At 40.2% G+C, this 21509-nt stretch overlaps 1 protein-coding gene across 3 annotated transcripts in view; it reads left to right on the top strand.

Annotated features, from left to right (window-relative positions):
- The window catches only part of smarca2 (SWI/SNF related BAF chromatin remodeling complex subunit ATPase 2), a 61387-nt gene that overhangs the window by 22760 nt on the left and 17118 nt on the right, over positions 1–21509 (top strand). For all 3 annotated transcript variants that reach the window (XM_039649915.2, XM_039649914.2, XM_089130147.1), the window contains exons 23-29: positions 751–797; positions 919–1085; positions 1254–1417; positions 3785–4012; positions 4962–5039; positions 5209–5427; positions 16229–16446. In XM_039649915.2, coding sequence (XP_039505849.1) covers positions 751–797; positions 919–1085; positions 1254–1417; positions 3785–4012; positions 4962–5039; positions 5209–5427; positions 16229–16446 — 1121 coding nt within the window. The remainder of the gene's footprint in view (positions 1–750; positions 798–918; positions 1086–1253; positions 1418–3784; positions 4013–4961; positions 5040–5208; positions 5428–16228; positions 16447–21509) is intronic.

Here is a 21509-nt window from a genome sequence, read left to right as displayed (position 1 = left end):
GTTGTCCTCTGTGTATCAGAATAATTAATTGTGTCAATGCGTTCAACATCAGACATACTGCTTTATCAGTGTTCTTATTTGCATATATATATTTAACTTAAAGAAGACATGGTGGACTACAGTATGTGCGCATACATGGTGCTGGTTTATGCTTGGAGGACTAGAGTATATGAAATAAGTCCATAAAAACTTGAAACACGCTCGATCTGGTCCGGATATGAACTGTGATCCGTGTTGCGACTCGTCACGGTTTTCCGCACAAAAAACACTCTTGTGTGTTGTTGCATATTAAATATGAGTCATATTTTACCATGCATTGGTAGTCAAACTCCAGCTTTGACCACATCGTTGGGAAAATGTATATAACACTTTTGTTTTACTGTTTTGAGGAAACATACACTTACGAACACAGAAATGTGTCTGAAAAACAACTCCACAAGCAGAACAGGCAGAGGTGTACAAACAGTGGTCTTTCATGACATTTAACTTCTCTGATGGCATACAATGTACAGTGCAGTGATTGGATTAAAAGAGAAAAGCTCAGAAAATGATGACGTAGATGCATACTCTTCCAGGCACTGGAGCTGTTTTTATCTTGTAGCATTAGTAGAGTTAATTGGGTTTACCTATGAATTCTTCATATCTATGGAGTTAAAACTTCAGTCAACAATCAAAACGAAGCATTCTACAGTGTCATGGTATTTTTTTTTTCTACTTGTATGGCAGTAAAGTGTCTATTTTTTACTTTAGGAATCCTTCGCTGAACACTTGGGATATCCAAATGGCATTATCAGCGGGTGAGTACGGATCAAATCGTCTGTTACCATGAATTGTTCATTCATCAAATATGGATCACTAAACACACCACTGAGCCCCTATACTAACTGACATTTAAGACATGCTGTTTTGTTGTCCTAGCCCTGACCTGTACCGTGCCTCTGGCAAGTTTGAGTTACTAGACCGCATCCTGCCCAAGCTGAAGGCCACCAATCACAGAGTGCTTCTGTTCTGTCAGATGACCACCCTCATGACCATCATGGAGGATTATTTTAGCTACCGTAACTTCCTCTATTTGCGTCTGGATGGTCAGTAATCAGTGCAAACCTCCTTTTATGTTTTCCTGTCCTTTAGGAACTCAATGTTGGGGATTTCCAATCATGGTGGCCCACCAATTTTTTAATAAGTGTGATCACACATATATGCTGCCCTTTGTCTTTCATTAAAACATGTTCGTTCCTGTTTGTGTCCTCCAGGAACTACGAAGTCTGAGGACCGGGCAGAGCTTTTAAAGAAATTCAACAGTGAAGGCTCCCAGTATTTTATCTTCCTGTTGAGCACCAGGGCAGGTGGTTTGGGCCTCAATTTGCAAGCTGCAGACACCGTTGTGATCTTTGACAGCGACTGGAACCCCCACCAGGTTTGTGTGATTCAGAGGAACTAGACATTCACATCCCTAGTTTTCAACTTAGCAGTGATCTGCCATCTCTAAATTTGACTTGAAAAAGATCTTAAGACTATACGTGATTCACCTTGGTTGAGATAGTTTCTTGTGCGCACACATTGCAATTTCCTGTTTGCGTACAATTTGCATCGCTGTCATTACTATGAGGAAAACAAGAACATGGATGTCTAAGTTTAAACTTCTCCTCTAGATTAAAAAAGACAAAAGTGTTATTAAACTGTTGGTTACAACTCGACCAACACATCCTTATTTATAAGGAATTGGTTTAACAGGGATGTTAATCATCTTATGAATATGCTTGATAGTTATGGAAATATTTTAACATTTGAACAATTTATGCGAATCCAAGAATCCATTCTGTCATTAAAGCTATTTCCCCTACTCTGATTCATCTTACTCTAGTTATTACACCTTTATTTTGCAATGTTCGGCAAATCATCATGTTCAACCAACAGAGCTCAATAAAGGCTGGACAGCAGTGCAAAGACAGTTCACCCGAAAATAAAGTAAGCTAATAATTATATCGCAGTTAGATCGGCGGGTAAACATCCGTCAGGCTGACCAGGAGAGAGGGAGCAAGAAGCGGCCGCCACCAGCACCTGACTAGCCTTCTTTTGGGTTAAAGGTACAATATGTAAGAATTTTGTAATAATATATCCTAAAAAATCACTTGCACCGTGAGATATATTTCCTGCAGTTGCGTAATATCCCAAAAGTCTCCAAAGATTTTTTTATTTCAGAGAAATTCCAATTTTAAATAAGTGTCCATCCCGGGAATACATGTTGCCTGTCAATGAAGCAAAATCCGCGCTATCCTCGGTTTCCATTCATAATGCCATAGCCATGACGTAACTATGGCGACAGACAACTGAGTAGTGTGTAACATTTAGCGGCACGCTGTTGTTGTTTCTTTCAAACATAGACCATGGCAAGCAGACTTTGGGATAAACAAGCAGAACTAAAATAAGAATCAATATCAGTGTGGTGTTTTAGAAATGCCAAGATCTCCACGTCCACGACTAACTTGGGACTTGACAGAGCTTCACAAGTCACAACTTGACAGCTTTATGTACATAAAACAAATCAATGTTATACAACGTTAGCTCAACATGATGAAATGTTAGAATATGGTCAGTATGTTATTCTAATGTTGATCTAGCTTACTGCTAGTTTTGAAATAGCAAACAAACTAACACATAGTATAACATTATAACTTTCAACACACATTTAAATGCCGTTTAGTGTGATCAAGTGAAGCAGCGCTGTGTTACTTTACAAGTTTAATTTGTCTAATAAACTGGCCTGTGTGAGTAATCCAGATATTGTGAGTAGAATTAAACGTCCTTATTCCTTTATATCTGTGGGACTCTCGTGTGTTATCTGTCTGTTCAGCAATCGCAACCTGCTTCATACCACTGTAATGTTAAAAAAAAACATGAATGTTTACACTCATCCATAAACATTATTAGATCCATCAACTTGACAGCAAGTCCCATCATTCAGCTCATCACTGCGTCATAACATACACCTTTGTTATTGTTGGAAACTATGCCCTCTTGTGGCGAAAAAAACCTACATATTGTGCCTTTAATGAGTCTGAAGAACTGGGCTGGTTGGACTCGGTAGATGAAGGCAGTGGCGTGTCTTCCTCAACTCTTACTTTTTTCAAATAGCACATTAAAGAAAGTTGTTTAGCCATTATTGTGGCGCTGGCACCGCTGACAGTTTTCCTGTCAGAACCCCTAGCAACCATAGAAACCAATAACTTTCCGGAGGGACGTTTAATTTTAACAAATTAAACACAAACACCAGTCAACAATAAATCAGGTTTATATTAATATATTTTCTTAAATACATTTGAATAATAAAAATAAACAAAACAAAATTTGTTATCAAACTTGCCTGGGTGGGCCAGTGCCGCCGTGGCCAATACTGGCTACGCCCCATGCACAGCACTTTTTAATGCCAGAGTTTTAGGTGATTTTTGATATGTTTATATATTTATCGGTTTATTTTTATTCATATATCTTATTATTATTATTATTATTATTATTATTATTTTTCAGTATGTTGGTTGGATGATTTGTTTTTTTTTTATTCAGCAGCATGAAGTTTGGGCCTTTTTTCCCATGCATTTTCAGCAGAATATGCTAAAATTGTTCCCTCCGTCCGCCTCCACATACAGCAAAACACAAAATCAATCTTCAGTTAATTTGAACAAGCCAGAAAGATTGCACCATGCCTCTTCTTAATAACACTCTTGCCCTCTGATTTTAACTGATAAACTCAGTAAATCACACTCATCTGTGTTTCAATCACCAGGACTTGCAGGCACAGGACCGAGCCCATCGCATCGGCCAGCAGAATGAAGTACGCGTACTGCGTCTGTGCACTGTTAACAGTGTGGAGGAGAAGATTCTTGCAGCGGCCAAATATAAACTAAACGTTGATCAGAAGGTCATTCAGGCTGGCATGTTTGATCAGAAGTCCTCTAGCCATGAGCGTAGAGCCTTCCTGCAGGCTATTCTGGAGCACGAGGAACAGAATGAGGTAAGTCACTTCAACGAGAACAGACTATGGCAGTTGCAGGGTTCCCGCAGATCCTTCAAGTCTTAAATTCGATTCGAAAGTCTTAAGTCTTGAGTTTTTTTTATTGAAATATAAGGCCATTAAAAATCTTTTAATGTCTTATTTTTACTAATGAAAGGTCTTAAATTTTAGATGACATATCGAAATGCTTTAAGCCATCTAATTAGCGTACGTATTATTTTCAGATTATTTTTTATTATTCTATCTTTGTGGATTTGCTTGTTCACGTGACAATTCTTCAGATCACACTCGCGGTAGAATAGCATCTGTCTCCTGCACGTGAGAGGTGGAGAGAAGGAGAAGAAAGTTGGTAAATGTCAGTTCAGTTGTAAGTTCATTCTTTACGTACGTAACGTTAGTGGTGTGCTATGTCTATTGTCTATTATTTTATTGTAATCATTGTTTTAACGATGTAAGAGGTGCTTTCTTTGCTTGATGTGTCAGTGCAGTTATAGGTATGTCCCTAAATGAGATTTTGTATTATATTTATATCATATGATGTTCTTAAATTAGAATATCAAATCAGCAAGAGTGTCCTTTTCCCTTTTCACTTCTGCACTCTGATTGCTGCTTGGGACAACAATTGAACAACTTCTCATTTTCTATAAAGGAGCTTTTAGTGATCGAAAGGCATGTGAGAAACTTCAAAATAAGAAACATTAAAGGGATAGTTCACGTAAAATTATATATTGCTTTTTTTTCTTCGGTGGAACATAAGAAAAGACATAAAGAAAAAAAAAACTATTTTGTTGTTTTGTTCTGAATTACATTTCCACAGGTTTGGACAGACAACAGGATGAGTAAATGATGACAGAATTAAAATTTTGACTTTTTACAAAATTTAAATTCTGTCACTCTCAAAATAAATGTATCCCAATTATGTGTTTGGCATATGTGTGTGTTATACCAGGAGGAAGATGAAGTTCCAGATGATGAAACTCTCAATCAAATGATTGCTCGTAATGAGGACGAATTTGAGCTTTTCATGGTAAGACTGAAATTGCACAAAAAATGTTGCTTGCACAGATAGTCCCTTGCATGTTGATTCACAGTAATTGTTGTCTCTTTGAAAAGTAAGCCGCCATGTGTTTCTGTGTTTCTGCCCAAATTTACCAATTACTTTCAAACTTTAATCACTCCATTAATGCCACTTTTAGCGCATGGATTTGGACCGCCGTCGAGAGGATGCGCGCAACCCTAAACGTAAACCTCGGCTAATGGAAGAGGATGAGCTGCCATCATGGATCCTGAAGGATGATGCAGAGGTGGAGCGGCTGACCTGTGAGGAAGAGGAGGAAAAGATTTTCGGCAGGGGATCTCGTCACCGCAGAGATGTCGACTACAGTGACGCATTGACGGAGAAGCAGTGGCTAAGGGTATGCTGCTTGTGTTACTTTCAATATTGTGTTACTTTCAATCGTACCCATGACAAACAAGTAAAATGACACATGGCATGGACATAATCGCCATCTACATGTTGAGAGCTGTTACCATTGCAACATATCATCTGCTGCTTTTTCTAAAGGTCTCTTTTTTATGCTGAATGAGTTAGTTGCACAGAGATGACTCCTCTCATTGAATGATCTGATGTAACATAAACGTTGGTGAAACAAATATTTCCTCAAAGTAGTGAGAACGACAGACAATCTGTATTAATAGACACAGTTTTAGGGAATAGTGATCAACAGAAGTTTTTCAGTAAGACAGTAATAATTGTGAGATAGCAGGAGACCTACTACGTTTTTTGAACACCATCTTTCAAGAGCAAGCGGTTTGCGAATCCTGCATTGAACTCTGAGATTTGAGAATCAGTCATCAGTAAAATTAAGGGAACACAGCGAAAGTTTAAGATTATACCGCCGTGTGTGATATCATGGCAAAGATGAATTTTAACCACGGATTCTTCACATGCTCATCCTTGGGTAGTGAAAATAAACTGGCTTTACCTTCACATTGTTGAGCGCAGCTTCTTCGCGACATGATGCTGTCCTGTATCCACAGGAATCAGCTGCAGTGTTCGAGGAGGTTCAAGTTTTCCCTGGTGTCTGCGTGCACAATAAGTGGGCGGGGAATTTCCTCATCATGTAACAGCATTACACCAGTTTCCTCTGATCTGATTTTTAACGATCTGCAGTGGTGCCTGTATAGATTCTGTATATAAAATATTAAATGGGTTGGAAAATACACTCACCTAAAGGATTATTGGGAACACCATACTAATACTGTGTTTGACCCCCTTTCGCCTTCAGAACTGCCTTAATTCTACGTGGCATTGATTCAACATGGTGCTGAAAGCATGTTGGCCCATATTGATAGGATGGAATATTGAAGTTGATGGAGATTTGTGGGATGCACATCCAGGGCACGAAGCTCCTGTTCTACCTCATCCCAAAGATGCTCTATTGCAGGGGTCGGCAACAAGCGGCCCTCGGGCAAAAACTGTTCGGTAAAACTGGCGGTAAAACTCCTAAGCGGTGAGCAGCCGGTAACAAGAAGTAGACGAATGAGAACGTCCTCGTCTCAGTTCTCGCGCATGCGCCCATAAGGAAGTAATGGAATAAAGTCGTTATTTATGTTTTTTTCGCACAAAAAGTAGTCTCGTCGCTTGATAAACTTATAATTGAGCCGCTGTAGGCACATGGAATATTTAAACCTTTTCTTTAATGACTTTATGGGCCATCAAGAGCCAGTCCCTTAGGCAGTCTATATAGGACAGATCTAGCTCTCAGATTCAATCAAAAATATCTTTATTTGTGTTCCGAAGATAAACGAAGGTCTTACGGGGTTGGAACAGCATGGGGGTGAGTAATTAATGACTTAATTTTCATTTTTGGGTGAACTAACCCTTTAATGCTGCGTTCACGTGCTATGGAAAATAGGACATTTTCCACTTGTGAACTGGTATTTACCAGTGTGTTGCGTTCAAGTGTTTTTGTTGTCGTAATGTGGTAAAAAGATGGAGATCCAGACCTGTTATTTAGCTAAAACTATTTTAGATTGCTTAAGTCATCTGCAACAGCAAGAAAATGATTTATCAAAACTCAAAAGGTAAATAATATGCTAATATATTTTTTAGATCATGTATAGTATATATTTTTACCATTCATGACTCTCGTGGTGCTCTCTGCCATTTTGAAATGGTCAAAGGTTATCTCATGTCGGCAACTCGTCCATCAAAATATTCTACGAGTTGCCCAGTAGAAAATACCACATGAGGGGGTGTTCATGTGCATTTTCCACGTCGGCTTTTGGTATTTACCATAATTACCATAGCACATGAACGGAGATGGTCCTCACTGCGGAACATGAAATCCATGGGGAGGAGTCGGATCCAGATCCAACTCCTCCCACCTTACATACACCTAAACCTAACCAACTCCGCCCCCTGATCTCTAAACCCACCCCTAATCCCTAAACCCAACCCTAATCCTACCCATCTCCACCCCTTGGATCGTGATCCGACTCCTCCCCGTGGATCTCATGTTCTGCATTAAGGTGCTACTGCATGAACGCAGCATTATTTACGGGTTGAGCAGAGAGGTTGCACAGTTTGACAAGCGGCCGCGGCGCGGTACACACGTTGCAGATTGCTAATGAATTGTCTTTTTCACACACCTTGTAGAATTGCCAAACCGGTGATGCCTTTTATCAGGGCGTAAAAAATTGTCTCGTGAGTTTTGCGTCATCTGATCGGCTTTTCTGGATCGGCCTTATAGAGACCGCCGATCATACATCCCAAAGCAATTATTGGCCGACCAATCAGGGTGACCAACTGACTGACCAATCGGAGCACCCGTGGAAAAATCTAACATTGTGACACCCCTGGTTCCTAATAATCCTTTAGGTGAGTGTATTGGAAATGTAGCAAACAGTGCCTGTTATTTTCCAGGTCTGTTTGTCCTTTCTTAAAATATATCTCAAACACAATATGACAAATACAGCCCTCCTCTGTGTAGCAATTTAGCTCGATCAATGAACCCAATTGCATTACACTGAATCACCCAAACCCAAATAGCTTTTTTTTTTTTTATTCTCCTTCCAGGCACAAATTGACTGTCCTTCTCTCTAACAAGCTTTTTGCTATCCCCTTTGTCATTTCTTTTACACCAACTGGGCTCCATACAGTCCTCCTAAACAATTTCAAAGCAATCTAGTGGATTGTGCCGGTCGATAATAAGTGCTGAAACTGTTTCCATAGGGTTTCACGGTTGTTCTTTGGTGAGGGGTCGTCTGCTGCAGAGTTTGGCTTGAAGATAACTAGAGTACAACTCTTTTTTAGCACAGAGGCTGAAGGTGTAAAGCAGCAAGGGAGGTAATTATGTGTGAAGCGAAGCCGGTTCCTGATAAACAGAGAGCCACTGAGGAGTAAAAGTATACATTTACTCCTCAGTGGAAGGAGGAAGGAAGTTCGACACACAGCAATCAGATCTTCCAGAGAAACAACATGTGGTCTGTACGTATTTATGAGGTGGAGAAAGACCCCTTTGATTAAAGCTATCTGAACCACCTTAATTTTATTGTGGCTTGATGGGCAATTTTAAAGTAATCTTATTTAGTGCCTGTTGAGCCATTTTTTCACATTTTTAGTGCTTTTCTAAACGAAAGGAAATGTTGACCTTGTGATGTCCACACACACACACACACAAAAAGGATTCCTTTTTAGCTTGAGCTAAAAAGGAAAGTCATTCTACAAGATTACTTTTACACAGGAAATTATGAGAGAGCATCTCCCCATCGACACAGCTCAATGGCTCAACAAATTGATTTTGATGCTTGACTGCACAGAGTTTAGCAAACAGTCAACTGTGTTGGGGAAATTTAGTCTGTCGTGGGATGTGTCAGTCTTGGAGACAGAAATACTCTGCTTGTCTGCCTTTAACTTAAAATCTGTTCTTGCAATTTGCAATATATCTCAAACGGGGTGTTTGCATTCATTGCTTTGTGAGAGGTGTGATGCCGAGAGAGATGTCAGCCATCCGTGGCGTTTCTGCTGCTGAAGAGGTGTCACTCACACTGATAGTCAAGTCTTTCATTTTTACTGTGAATTGAAGCGACATTAAGATGATCTGGGTGTCTCCAGCGATGAGAGCCAAAAGAGAGAGTTAAGTCGATTAAGACACGATACGAATAGATGACGAAGGCTTAAGATGAACTCCAACTTCGCTGTTCTCTTATGTTTTGTTTTTGCCCACATACAGAGATATAATTAATAGTGATGCATCTGTACCCAACCCCCGGAGACTGATCTGCCATCATTAGTTGCAATACACTTCCGTTCAAATGTTTGGGGTCAATAAGTTTAAAATATTTCAAGTTTAAAATAAATATTTTATAATATTTCACAATAATACTGTTTATTGTATTTTGATTAAGTAAATCAGCACAGGTTAGCATTTGAAACTAACGGACTAAGCGGTAGTTTATGTATCCTGCAGTGGTGGGTGTGTCATCTCTGAAATAAGTTACTTTTTTAGTTGTATGTATTTCTCGGTCTTGTTAGAACAACCCATAGATCATTCCCAACTTTTTTAAAGTGGTGTACCCCCTGAGACATTTAACATACTTCCGAGTACCCCAATTGTCATATTCTTAAAGTTCCATTAATTTAATTATTAATATATTAAATAAAGGAATAAATCAAACTAAATCAATAATTTCAATTAAATGAAATCGGTATCAATTGCACTGCAATGGTAGCTGCACCTAGATGTATTTACACACTTTTTATTCCTGCTCATAGGTGGCATGAATTCAATTACAGAATGTTGGCTCAAATAGACTAATGTTATGAGAAAATGTTTTACATTAAAAAATAATTTTACGGCACTACAATTTTCCTGTTTTTATATTAGAGGCCACATTTTGCCTGTTAGAAATGTGTGCTCGGTCTCAGTGTAATTTTAAGGCAAAACTCCGAATTTTGCTTGCGTACCCCCTCTGTCACCTTACGTATCCCCAGGGGTATGCATACCTCGGTTTGGAAAACCACTGACAAAGATCATACCCACACAGTCCATGACATTGAAGACTACTCTCCCAGTATCACATGACATCCAGAGTACGCTTCCTTTCACAGGTGATGCTGAGCTCTTTCCCTTCGATTAGTTCGGTACCCACTGGTGCGACGTCACTATGACAACAGTGGAGGTGATGGAGGAAAGGTAACACATTATTGGCTCAGCATTTCTATAACAAAGCCAGAGGTGTCCCTGCAGATGGGCGTTATTTGAACCTAGGATCCCAGCCATGGGATTCATCATTTTAGTGCTCCAGACACAGCGTTTAAAAGGATGATGTGTACCCCCTGCTCTGACCTGATGCATAATGCACAGAACTGATGTGGTGCTGAAAAGCATGAATACTGTGTTTTTCTCTTTGATTACATTAAATGTAATGCATAAATGTGCACTGCCCAGTATGGGGTTATTAACTCCTTGAAAGGCTACATTTTTATTTAATAAGTACTTTATTTTACAGTATGTGCACTTTCAATGTACTTATAGTGTACTTACCCACAAAAGTACTGAGTAATGTAAGGTAACTACATGAGTTAAATTACACTTTAGGGGGAGGTTCAGGGTTAGTACCTAGTTATTGTGAAACAGTATCAACAGTAATATTGTAAAAATAACATCACAATTTATGATTTTTTTTTTTAATTTTAATGTATTTTAAAGTGTCCTTCATTCCTGTGATGGCAAAGCTAAAAACTGAAATAATGACTGAAAAGTCAGTGTCACTTGAACCTTCAGAAATTTTTCTACGCTGATTTGATTATCAAGACATATTTCTGCTTGATATTTTTGTGTAAACCTTAATATATGTTTTTTTCATGATTCTTTAATGAATAGAAGTTCAAAAGAACAGCATTTATTTAAAAAAAATAAATATTTCGTAACATCATAAATGTCATTACTGTCACTTTTGATTAGTTTAATCCTTGCTGAATAAAAGTATGTTTCTTAAAAGACCCCAAATATTTGAATGTAGTGTACATTGGATCATATTTCAAATGTGAAGAAAACATAAAATAGCTATTTTGTATGTAATTGAAGGCATAGTTTATGTCTCTGTTGAGAGACATAGTTTAAGTTGAAGTTCATAACTTTTTTTGAGATAAAAATTATCCAAAATACATATTGGAGAAAATACATAACCAGCCAGTGTTCAAAACTATCTGCTTGCCTTAGCTTGATTCAAAGCGATAAGCCAGTTAATTCCAAAGCTAATTCCAGTGGTACTGGTGGATGTTCGCAGGAGATTCAAGCATGTCTTTGCGTCATTACGTCACATCTGTACACATAAAGGAGGAGTCTCGGCAAGTAGGCTATATTGCGTGTGAGGATGTTGGGGTTGTACATTTATAGCCTTTTCTAACAGTACTTGATAGGACCTCTAGAAAGGTTCAAAGACAATCACCAGTGACAATAGATTCACCCGCTGTGAAATGCAAAAGACTTTGTTTGGTCCTCGGAGTGGCTACAAAAAAAAAGAGACTGCAACCGGACCCATTTGAAAACAAGGATACAAATCCGAAGGACATTACACGTAGTCACACAATGCTTGCTTTCATTGTTAACTAATAATTTAAGAGCAAAGTATATTTTGCATGGTTTTGCGTGATGTGATAACTTATAAACTAACCCACGCGGTGACTGGCAGGTGACTGACGACTGACTGAAGGCGTTGAACTACAACTCGCCCAAAGTTGATAATTCCGCGAATTTCTGCAAATAGAGATGGCGACAAAGAGGAAAATGCCGGACTGCAGCTTTAAAACAAGACATTTATATTTGAATGCTCATGTTGAATGTTCATAACATCTTGGCTGAGAACCAAAACCCTAATTGCACCACTGAAAAGTCTCACATTGGTAAATTTTTGGTTTGAAAAGCAGACTCTCTTTTAGGTCTGTTTGTTTGCTCATTGTTCACTTCTGGCTCTGTGCATTTGCATTTATCTCAAATGAGGGCTCTGGCTCAGCTGCATAACAGGTGTGTTGAATTACTTCAAAAAATTAGGAAAAATGTAACCTTTAATTTAAGTAAATTAATTGAAAGTGGGGGATAAATCACATTATGAAATAAACGTTTTCTCCAAAACACATTGGGAACAATTATTTGCACCCTTTTATTCAATACTTTTTGCAATACTTTTTGCCTTTTTCCAAGATAACAGCTCTGAGCTCTTCTCCTATAAAGCCCGATAATTTTGGAGAAAACCTGACAAGAGACCTGACCAGAAAATGACTAAGCTCAACTGAAGAGAAGAAGTGCCAGCATGGATCTGGGAATCTGAACAATCAGGAGAGATTCTTTATGGAGGAATTGTCTCTGATCTCTTGTCAGGTGTTCTCCAAACTCATCAGGTAATATTGGAGAAGAATCAGAGCTGTTATCTTGTCAAAAGAAGATAGCAAAAAATATTTAATAAAAGGGGGCAAATAATTGTCCCCAACGTGTTTTGGAGAAGAAAAAAAAAGAAATTCATAATGTGATCAAAGAGAATGGATTCTTCTCTGGACGTCGTTGGATTTACTGTGAATTTATTTGCAATGCCAAGGTCTTTCTTTGGTGGTGGAATTACAAATGTTTTTGAGCATATTTGGAGATTTATAGTGCTTTGCAAACCTAAACAAGGAGGATCACTTGTATACTGTTTTACAACAGGGGTGGTTGTTGGGCCAAACGCAACAACACAAATGTATTGGACCATACAGTACATTAACTGAGGGCAAATTACTTATTCTCTGTAAATATGTCATGATTCTGCCTTCTTGTCTTTGATTTTTCTCTAGTCGTGAGGCAGGATCATGACAGAATCATGTTTTGTGTGCAAGCGCATGGCCTGTTTGGGCCATGTGCTTGTGTTGTCTCGTTAACTTACCCCGCCCCCTTGTTATCCTAGTCTTGTGATTATTGTCTAGTCAGTTTCACCTGTCTTTGTCATTAGTGTTCCCTTTATAATCCCTTTATAATGCAAACTTTAAAATGTAAAGTTTGCAGTGAGTAATTCCTTGAGTTAACTGTTAATCTAGAGTCTGTTCGCATCTTAGTATTGTTCGTGCCTTGACCCCAGTCTAAGTCTAGTGTTTTCTACCCAGTCTTGTTTTGCCCCCTCGTGGGTTTTATTTTCTGTTTTGTCTTGAATAAATTCTGTGTTGAGCTATCAGTCTGCTTTTGGGTTCGTCTATCCTCCCACTTCACAACAGAATGAACCGACCAGAGAAGAACCCAGCAGACTGTTTGTCTTTCCCCAATAGACCACAACCGGCTGACCAGGAATTATGGTGGCAGTCGGCCATCGCAGATAGTAGAGCTGGAAGACTTCCATTTCCTCCCCAGGGTGAGTTGTCCCTGCGGAAGTATGCTCAAGTCGTTGAAGAAAAGAGATTCTTCCTGCCTGAGGTCCCGGTTTCTCGCTATTTCATCGCCGGTCTCAACTCTCCACCTCCGTTGACTGAACGGGAGGAGCTCACTCTTCGCCCATTTCAAGCTGTAGTGAATTGCTTATCTCTGAGAGAGTCACAGACACCCACAAGTTCATCATCCGCCAAGCTGCCCGTGATCCCGGAGGGTCGTGTTCTAGCAGTAGTCACTCAAGGGGATCTGGTTTCCTCTGTTTCTTCTCCTGAGGTTTCGTCCACACCGCCTGATCTCCGTGGCAAGCGAGGGAGGCGGAGTTCATGGGATTCTCCTTCAGAATCATCCTCGACGGAGTCAGCGCTGTCTGAGACCGCCCTTCTTGGTCCAGTTACGGTTCCTGTGGCGCTTCCCCAACCGGCCACGAGCCCAGCTAAGGCGTCTGCTCCACGACCCAGGAAGAAGAAGAGGAAGAAGGGAGCCTCTTGTCCTCTGTCTTTGTCTCTCCCAGAGCCCGCTCCAGCAGTGACTGTCCCAGAGCCCGCTCCAGCAGTGACTGTCCCAGAGCCCGCTCCAGCAGTGACTGTCCCAGAGCCCGCTCCAGCAGTGACTGTCCCAGAGCCCGCTCCAGCAGTGACTGTCCCAGAGCCCGCTCCAGCAGTGACTGTCCCAGAGCCCGCTCCAGCAGGCGCCGTCCCAGAGCCCACTGCGGAGAGAGTTGCGGCTGATCTAGCCGCAAGAGAGATTCTGCATTCGGTTTCTGCTCGTCAGGAGATGCCCATCTCCCTGGCTGCCAAGACCCTGTCTGACTATTTGTCCAGTCTGATCAAGATCCTCGATGTGCCCGTCCTGTCTTGCCCCGAGCCCACTGTGTCTGTAAGCGCTGTCCCTGAACCTGTGTCTGTAAGCGCTGTCCCTGAACCCACTGCTGAAGACACCGTTCCCGAGCCTGCTGTCGGGAGCGCAGCACCCGCGCCAGCCGCCGAGAGCCTTGTCATAGAAAGTCCCCAGACAGCTGCAGTGAGCGCCGTACCCCAGACTGCAGCTGAGAACACCACTCCCAAGTCGGAGAGGTTGATCGTGGGATCAGAGTCACCTTCGGTGAGCTCTGTCCCAGTTTTCCCTCTTCGATCTCCTACCACACCCCCCGTCATGAGTCCTGCTTCGTCTCCATCGTTCGCTGTACCCCCAGTTGCTATCCCTGTTGTGACTTCCACTGTTCCCAAGACCTCGTGTCTGTCCCCGATCAGCCCTGTCTGTGCTCAACCCCGGACTGTTTCCCCATTTGTCCCTGTCCCCACGGTCCCTGGACTTCCGTTTGTTTCCCCTGTCTCCCCTGTCATGGCTCAACCCCGGACTGTTTTTCCCTTGTCCCACACCACTCCTCCCAAGCCCGCTCGGTCCTCTCATCCTAAGTCCACTCCCCGTGGTCCCAGGACCCCTGTCCTGCCCACCCACCCTGGACAGTTGCTCAAAGACTCTGTGTTTCCTCCACCTCCTCTGCCTTGTATGTTGTTTTTGATGTTTCACCCCAACCCTGTCGTTGTGTATTTTTGTATGCCTTTGTTAGTTTTTGCCATGTACTGTTGGTTTGTGTCTTTGTCACAGTCTGTCATGTCCCGTGTTTAATGTCCCCTTGAGGAGCGTCTGGAAGCCGCTCCTTAAGGTGGGGGTTCTGTCATGATTCTGCCTTCTTGTCTTTGATTTTTCTCTAGTCGTGAGGCAGGATCATGACAGAATCATGTTTTGTGTGCAAGCGCATGGCCTGTTTGGGCCATGTGCTTGTGTTGTCTCGTTAACTTACCCCGCCCCCTTGTTATCCTAGTCTTGTGATTATTGTCTAGTCAGTTTCACCTGTCTTTGTCATTAGTGTTCCCTTTATAATCCCCTTGTGTTTGCTGTCCTTTGTCGGTTCATTGTGAAACCTGCCGTGAGAGCTGTTTGTTGTTTTGTAAAGTTTGCAGTGAGTAATTCCTCGAGTTAACTGTTAATCTAGAGTCTGTTCGCATCTTAGTATTGTTCGTGCCTTGACCCCAGTCTAAGTCTAGTGTTTTCTACCCAGTCTTGTTTTGCCCCCTCGTGGGTTTTATTTTCTGTTTTGTCTTGAATAAATTCTGTGTTGAGCTATCAGTCTGCTTTTGGGTTCGTCTATCCTCCCACTTCATAACAAAATATTCATGCCAAATGTGTGTTTGGAGAGACTATAACATGAGAGAATCCCTTGATATCCATCTGTGTAACAAAAGGAAGGAAAGGATGTAGAGAAGATGCCAGACAGATGGATTTAATTAAGAATAGATCTGCACAAATGCTAAGCTCAATCATGTCAGATTGTGTGACTGATGAAAGTCCAAATGGCTCTATAATCAGATCCCATAGTCAAGGTCTCTATAGTCAGAAGCTTCTTTCACTTCTAGATGTAGTTAATGGTAATGAACATGGCGTTCATGGCTGCCTTTGGGGAGTTGGGTAGATGTCCTCAAATCAAATATTCACTGTCATGAATAATAGCCTAATCAGTAAAATTTGCATTTGTAGAATCACACCGATGTCATTTTTCTGTTTAGCATGTATATGTATCAGCATGTGATTTAAAAGATTTAGAAGATAGGCTTGGTCCCAAATGCTGAACATACCTGCTTTAATTTTCTTTGGCAGAATGAATTTAGATTAAGAATCACATGAACGTCGAGTGCACATTTCCAGTAGACAGTGAATTTAATCTAGCAATCAACAATTCTGTCTTGTTCCCTTTTCATTTGGTAATTTCCCACCTCATTAACTCAGTGTAATCTTAACTGTTGAATTTTGGCAGGCTATAGAGGATGGCAACCTGGAGGAAATCGAGGAGGAAATACGACTGAAGAGGCGCAAGCGTAGGAGACATGTGGACAAAGACATGAGGCGTGAGGACGGAGACAAGGCCAAGAAAAGGAGAGGACGCCCTCCAGCAGAGAAGCTCTCCCCAAACCCACCCAAACTCACAAAACAGATGAATGCTATTGTCGACACGGTCATCAATTATAGAGACGCGTAAGTGCTGTTAAACTTCCATTCCTCACCTCATGGTATTGTTGCAGATGACCCTTTGAATTGTTTCTTCTTAATCACCGTTTGATTGTCTGTTCATTTGTAGTAAAGCTGACCCTAAGTACAATGTAGATTTCTTAACATTGAACTCTCTCAACATCTCAGCTTTTTCAGGAATTTGCAGTGTAGAGATAGACAATCAGTGTGTTGACAGGCATTGTTACTGTGTCCCGTAGTATACATGTGGAATGAATCTTGACTGGAGTATCGACCAGAAGTAATTTAAGGTGAAGTAATGTCAGAGCCGTCATGAAGGACGAGATGCTTTGTAAAAACTAATGGCAGCAAGCCAAAAAATCATGCATAGTGTCCTTTAATTTATTGATTAATTCATTGAGCATATCTGTTCCCATTTTCAAGACTGTCGATTTATTGTTAATGTTAAAATGGCAAAATGTGCATGCAGAACTTTTTAAATTCTAACATAAATTAAAATAAATTCACTTGAGAATATGTGAGTATTTCCACTATTAATGCAATCTTTTATGTACACTGTCATTGTAAAAAGATCTGTTTGAAATAAGGCTGTCAAAATGATGGCATTAATTTTGTGAAATTTTAAGAATATTTTTTTTCTTCTTCACTGCAGGTAGTGCCACAATATAAATATCTGGGAATATTGATTTATTCTAAATTTACATTTAAAGCTCACGCAAAAAAGGTTTGCAAGCAGGTTAAATTTAATCTTTATAATTTTAAGCTTACTAGAGATAACGCCATTAGAAGCAGCTAAGATGTTTATGTATTCTATGGTTATTTCTCACATGACTTTCTGTTTAACCACCTGGTCTCATTCGAGTTCAGTGACTCTAAAACCATTAGAGTCCTTATACAAACGTACACTTTTATTTATAAATATAAAATTATTTATGGTTTATCTTCTCCCCCTCTTGGTCAGCTAGTTCGTATTAGAACCAGTGGTGTAGTCTACATGATACGCAGGTATACGCCGTATACCCACTAGAAATTGTCAAGGATTTCCGTATGCCCACCAGGAAATGTCAAAGATCTCCGTATACCCACTTTAAAAAGCGTGAGGATTCGTAACAACATCGTTTTGTGAAAGAACTTTCATTCATAAATTCACCCTGCCCGCCGTGGCGTCTGTGTTTGCGCAGCGACATGGATCGAATCATGGAATCCAGCAACAAATGTAACTTAGCCTACTGTAAAGCGGAACGTCACGCAATTTGGCCATTTTTGAATGAATAAATCAAAAGTAATGATACAATGAATCAAATCTCGATATGTAGCCTACTAAGTGTCTATGAATATTAAAGCTCAAAAAGCTATTGCTTTTGCTATTGAAATAAACTTAGAATGTGTGCTCTTCATTCTGACGCTTGCGTGACACTCTTGGTGTTTTCAGCGTCTATGAGGACACGCACACATTTGAACTTCATTGGAGAGCTTCGCAGTCACTTCACAAGAATTTTACCATTTTATTTGCTAAAACTATCGTCATTCATTCGTATATACACACTCACAAACTTTAAAGGTCCCGTTCTTCGCGATTCCATTTTTCAATCTTTAGTTAGTGTGTAATATTGCTGTTAGAGCATAAATGATACCTGTAAAATTATAAAGCTCAAAGTTCAATGCCTAGCGAGATATTTTATTTAACAGGAGTCCCCTTTCAAAGCCTACAGCGAAAATTCGCAGACAAATTCAGTTAATTCCACAGACCAAAAGCCCTAAAGGTTGCAGCTATTACACCAGTCCTTAAAAAGCCTGGATGTGATAAGTCAGACCTATCAAACCACAGGCCTATCTCAAATCTCCCCTTTCATTCCAAGGTTTTAGAACGTGTTGTTGTGGCACAACTCCACTTACACTTGTCATCCAACAAGCTTTTCAAACCTTTTCAGTCTGAGTTCAGAAAGGGACACAGTACAGAGACAGCCTTGGTTCGTTTTATGAATGACCTGATTGTCTCAGCTGATTCTGGAGCCTCTACCATCTTGGTCTTGTTAGATCTGAGTGCAGCTTTTGACACAGTGTGCCATTCTATCCTGCTACATAGGCTGGAGAGCTGGCTTGATATCACTGGTACTGTACTAAACTGGTTCAAATCTTACTTCACTGATCATTCCCAGTTTGTTGTCTTGGGAAACAACAAATGTGATATTGGACAAGTCCATTCTGGTGTTCCTCAGGGATCTGTTTTGGGTCCCATACTGTAACAAACGAAGTAACTCCGTAACAGACGAAGAGCTGATCTGAGGGCTTTAAGCTTTGCGATCTCTTCACGTAACAACGCAGAGAGCGGACAGGACAGAGGAAAGCTAGGGCTGGGTCTGCCTCCTCCGGGGGCAGCACTTGCAGGTTCACTACCACAATGAACCACAATGGAGTGGTTGGAACCTTGGGCACAAATCCGAACCAGGGTCTCAGAACAATGTGAGAAAGACCCGGTCCGAACTCCAGGCACGATTCATTGACCGAAAATGCCTTCAGATCTCCTACCCTCTTAAAAGAAGCCAAAGCCAACAGGAGAGCGGTCTTCATAAACAGGATATTTAACTTAACCGTCGGTAAGGGCTCAGAAGGGGGTGTCTGGAGTGCTCTGAGCTCTAGAGTTAAGTCCCAAGAGGATATGGGGTGTGGATTACGAGGCGGATTTAGCCTCCTAGCACCCTAAGGAATCTGATGACCAGGTTGTGCTTTCCTAATGACTTACCTTCTACTGCATCATGATGAGCGGCTATTGCGGCAACATACAATTTGAGGGTGGAGGAGGATAGCCTTCGCTCCAACCCATCTTGCAGGAAGGAAAGCACTACTCTGAAGGGGCAAGTTCGGGGTCTTCCCGGCGGAACGAAACCAATTGACGAACAGGTTCCACTACAACGCACAGAACCTAATACCTCAGTATCGATACCAAAAAAAAAAATAAAAATAAAAATATAAATACAAGTGAATTGAAACAATTTTATTAAAAAAAACACTGCTTAAAAAAAACTACTACCAAATGTGCAAAGAAAAAGTATCAAAATGTAAAAAATAAATTCAGTCAAGGAACATACAGTAGGCAAAATTGTGATTTTGAAAAAAAAAACTGAAATTATACAATTAAAATCGGTTAATAATATGTATAATAATAATAATAGAATAATGAAATGACATGTTAAATGTCATGCATCCATTAGCTGTCATGCATCAACAGAGAATTATCAACATTTATAGCATTTATTTGGTTTGGTTACTGTTTGGGTTCATATAATGCACAGCATAATGTTAACAAGCTAAACAGGTATTACTATATTACATTTTTTAGGTCATTTTATTACTGATTGATTTAGATTAATAAATGCTTTAATATTGTTAGGTCAGGTTACCTAATGAATGTTGACTGTTGTATATTGCCGCCTAGCGGAGATCTTTGAAACACCAGCGCATCAAGCGCATGCTCGTTGAGTGTGAAGATAATATGCCAATCTTGAAGCTCATCCACTCATGTTTACAGTTGAACGTTCCCAAGCCTTAATCGAGTCCACTTAAATTTTACAAGCCATGCATGCATGTGTCCTCACTTGTGTCAGATGTGACATGAGTTGCAGCTCTAGCTAGTTCGTCCTCTATGCTCAGATGATTAGATGAACACAAATTCAATGAGATTGGAAATTAATAAGCTTAATTTGATTAAATTATTTTGATGATTAATAGTGTTCTGATTAATAATGTAGCCTTAATATCACGCTCGTAATGTAGTGGATGTTGGTTCATGGAATTTTGACTCTCATTCCCCTCTGAGAATTTCTAACCAGCTTTAGAGTGACGATTTGATTTCAGTTGGGGGGAGGACATGGGCTTGATGTGTTACCCAATTAAGCTGCAGTCCAACAGATTGAAGTGTAGCATTGATCATATGTTGGGGTTCTCTCTTGGTGGTCCCCATGACAACAACCTTGTTAACAGCATATATCAGTTGTGGAATAATAATTTTTCTGTCTGGACATGGCAGTAATTCTACATGATAGACAAATTGCTCTAATCTAGCCCATATTTAAACCAAGACGTCTAGAAATGTCACTTAGGTAGTACTTAAGCGTCTTTCTTAGAAACAGATGTCCTTGGCAATTATTTCAAATATATGACTGTTGAACTTAATGAGTCACCTAATGTGTAAACTGAGCACAGCTGCAATTGTTCTGAAATGTTAAGAACTCCAGTCTTAGTCCCACACTTTCATGACTAATCCCAAACAACAGAGCATAAAATGCTTTCACTTGGGTTTTGAAGTTGAAATGTCTTGAAAATGTATTTGTTAAAATGACTGGTTTCAAACAGGTTTCCTGTAATAGCATTAGCATTTGGTTAGAAAGGGAACACAATGCAAACATTTTTGTTACTCAGTATTTGATCATTCAAATAATTGAACAAAAGAAGGGATGGTTAGTGATAATTCAAAACACTTTTACAGACATTTTGCAATAAATTGGTATTTTTTTTATTAATTTTTTTATTCAATAAGTAATAAAAACTTCATAAGGGAACAGCAATAATGATCGAACAGGAATAAACATAAAATAATACTAATTAAGTTAATTTTCTCGCTCTCTCTCTCTCTCTCTCTCTCTCTCTGTGTGTGTGTGTGTGTGTGTGTGCGTGCATGTGAGCAAGATTTTTTTTTTTAATTTGTTGATTTTATTTAGCATACTCTACAAATTTGCTGTTGCAGTCTTACCAGTGAATCTCTCTCTCTCTCTCTCTCTCTCTCTCTCTCTCTCTCTCTCTCTCTCTCTCTCTCTCTCTCTCTCTCTGTGTGTGTGTGTGTGTGTGTGTGTGTACAGTATGTGTGCGCGTGTGTGTGCATGCGTGTGTGTGTGTGTGTGTGTGCGCGTGCATTTGAGTACGATTTTTTTTTTTCATTTGTTGATTTTATTTTGCATATTCTACAAATTTACTGTTACAGTCTTGCCAGTTTTTCTGTGTATGTGTGTGTGTTTGTGTGCGTGGGTGTGTGTGTGTGTGTGTGTGTGTGTGTGTGGGGGGGGGGTGGTCTT

The sequence above is a fragment of the Pimephales promelas genome, chromosome 4 (assembly GCF_988280905.1).
Source record: "Pimephales promelas chromosome 4, fPimPro1.hap1.1, whole genome shotgun sequence".
Classification (NCBI taxonomy): domain Eukaryota; kingdom Metazoa; phylum Chordata; class Actinopteri; order Cypriniformes; family Leuciscidae; genus Pimephales; species Pimephales promelas.
This window is presented reverse-complemented; position numbering and strand designations above follow the sequence as displayed.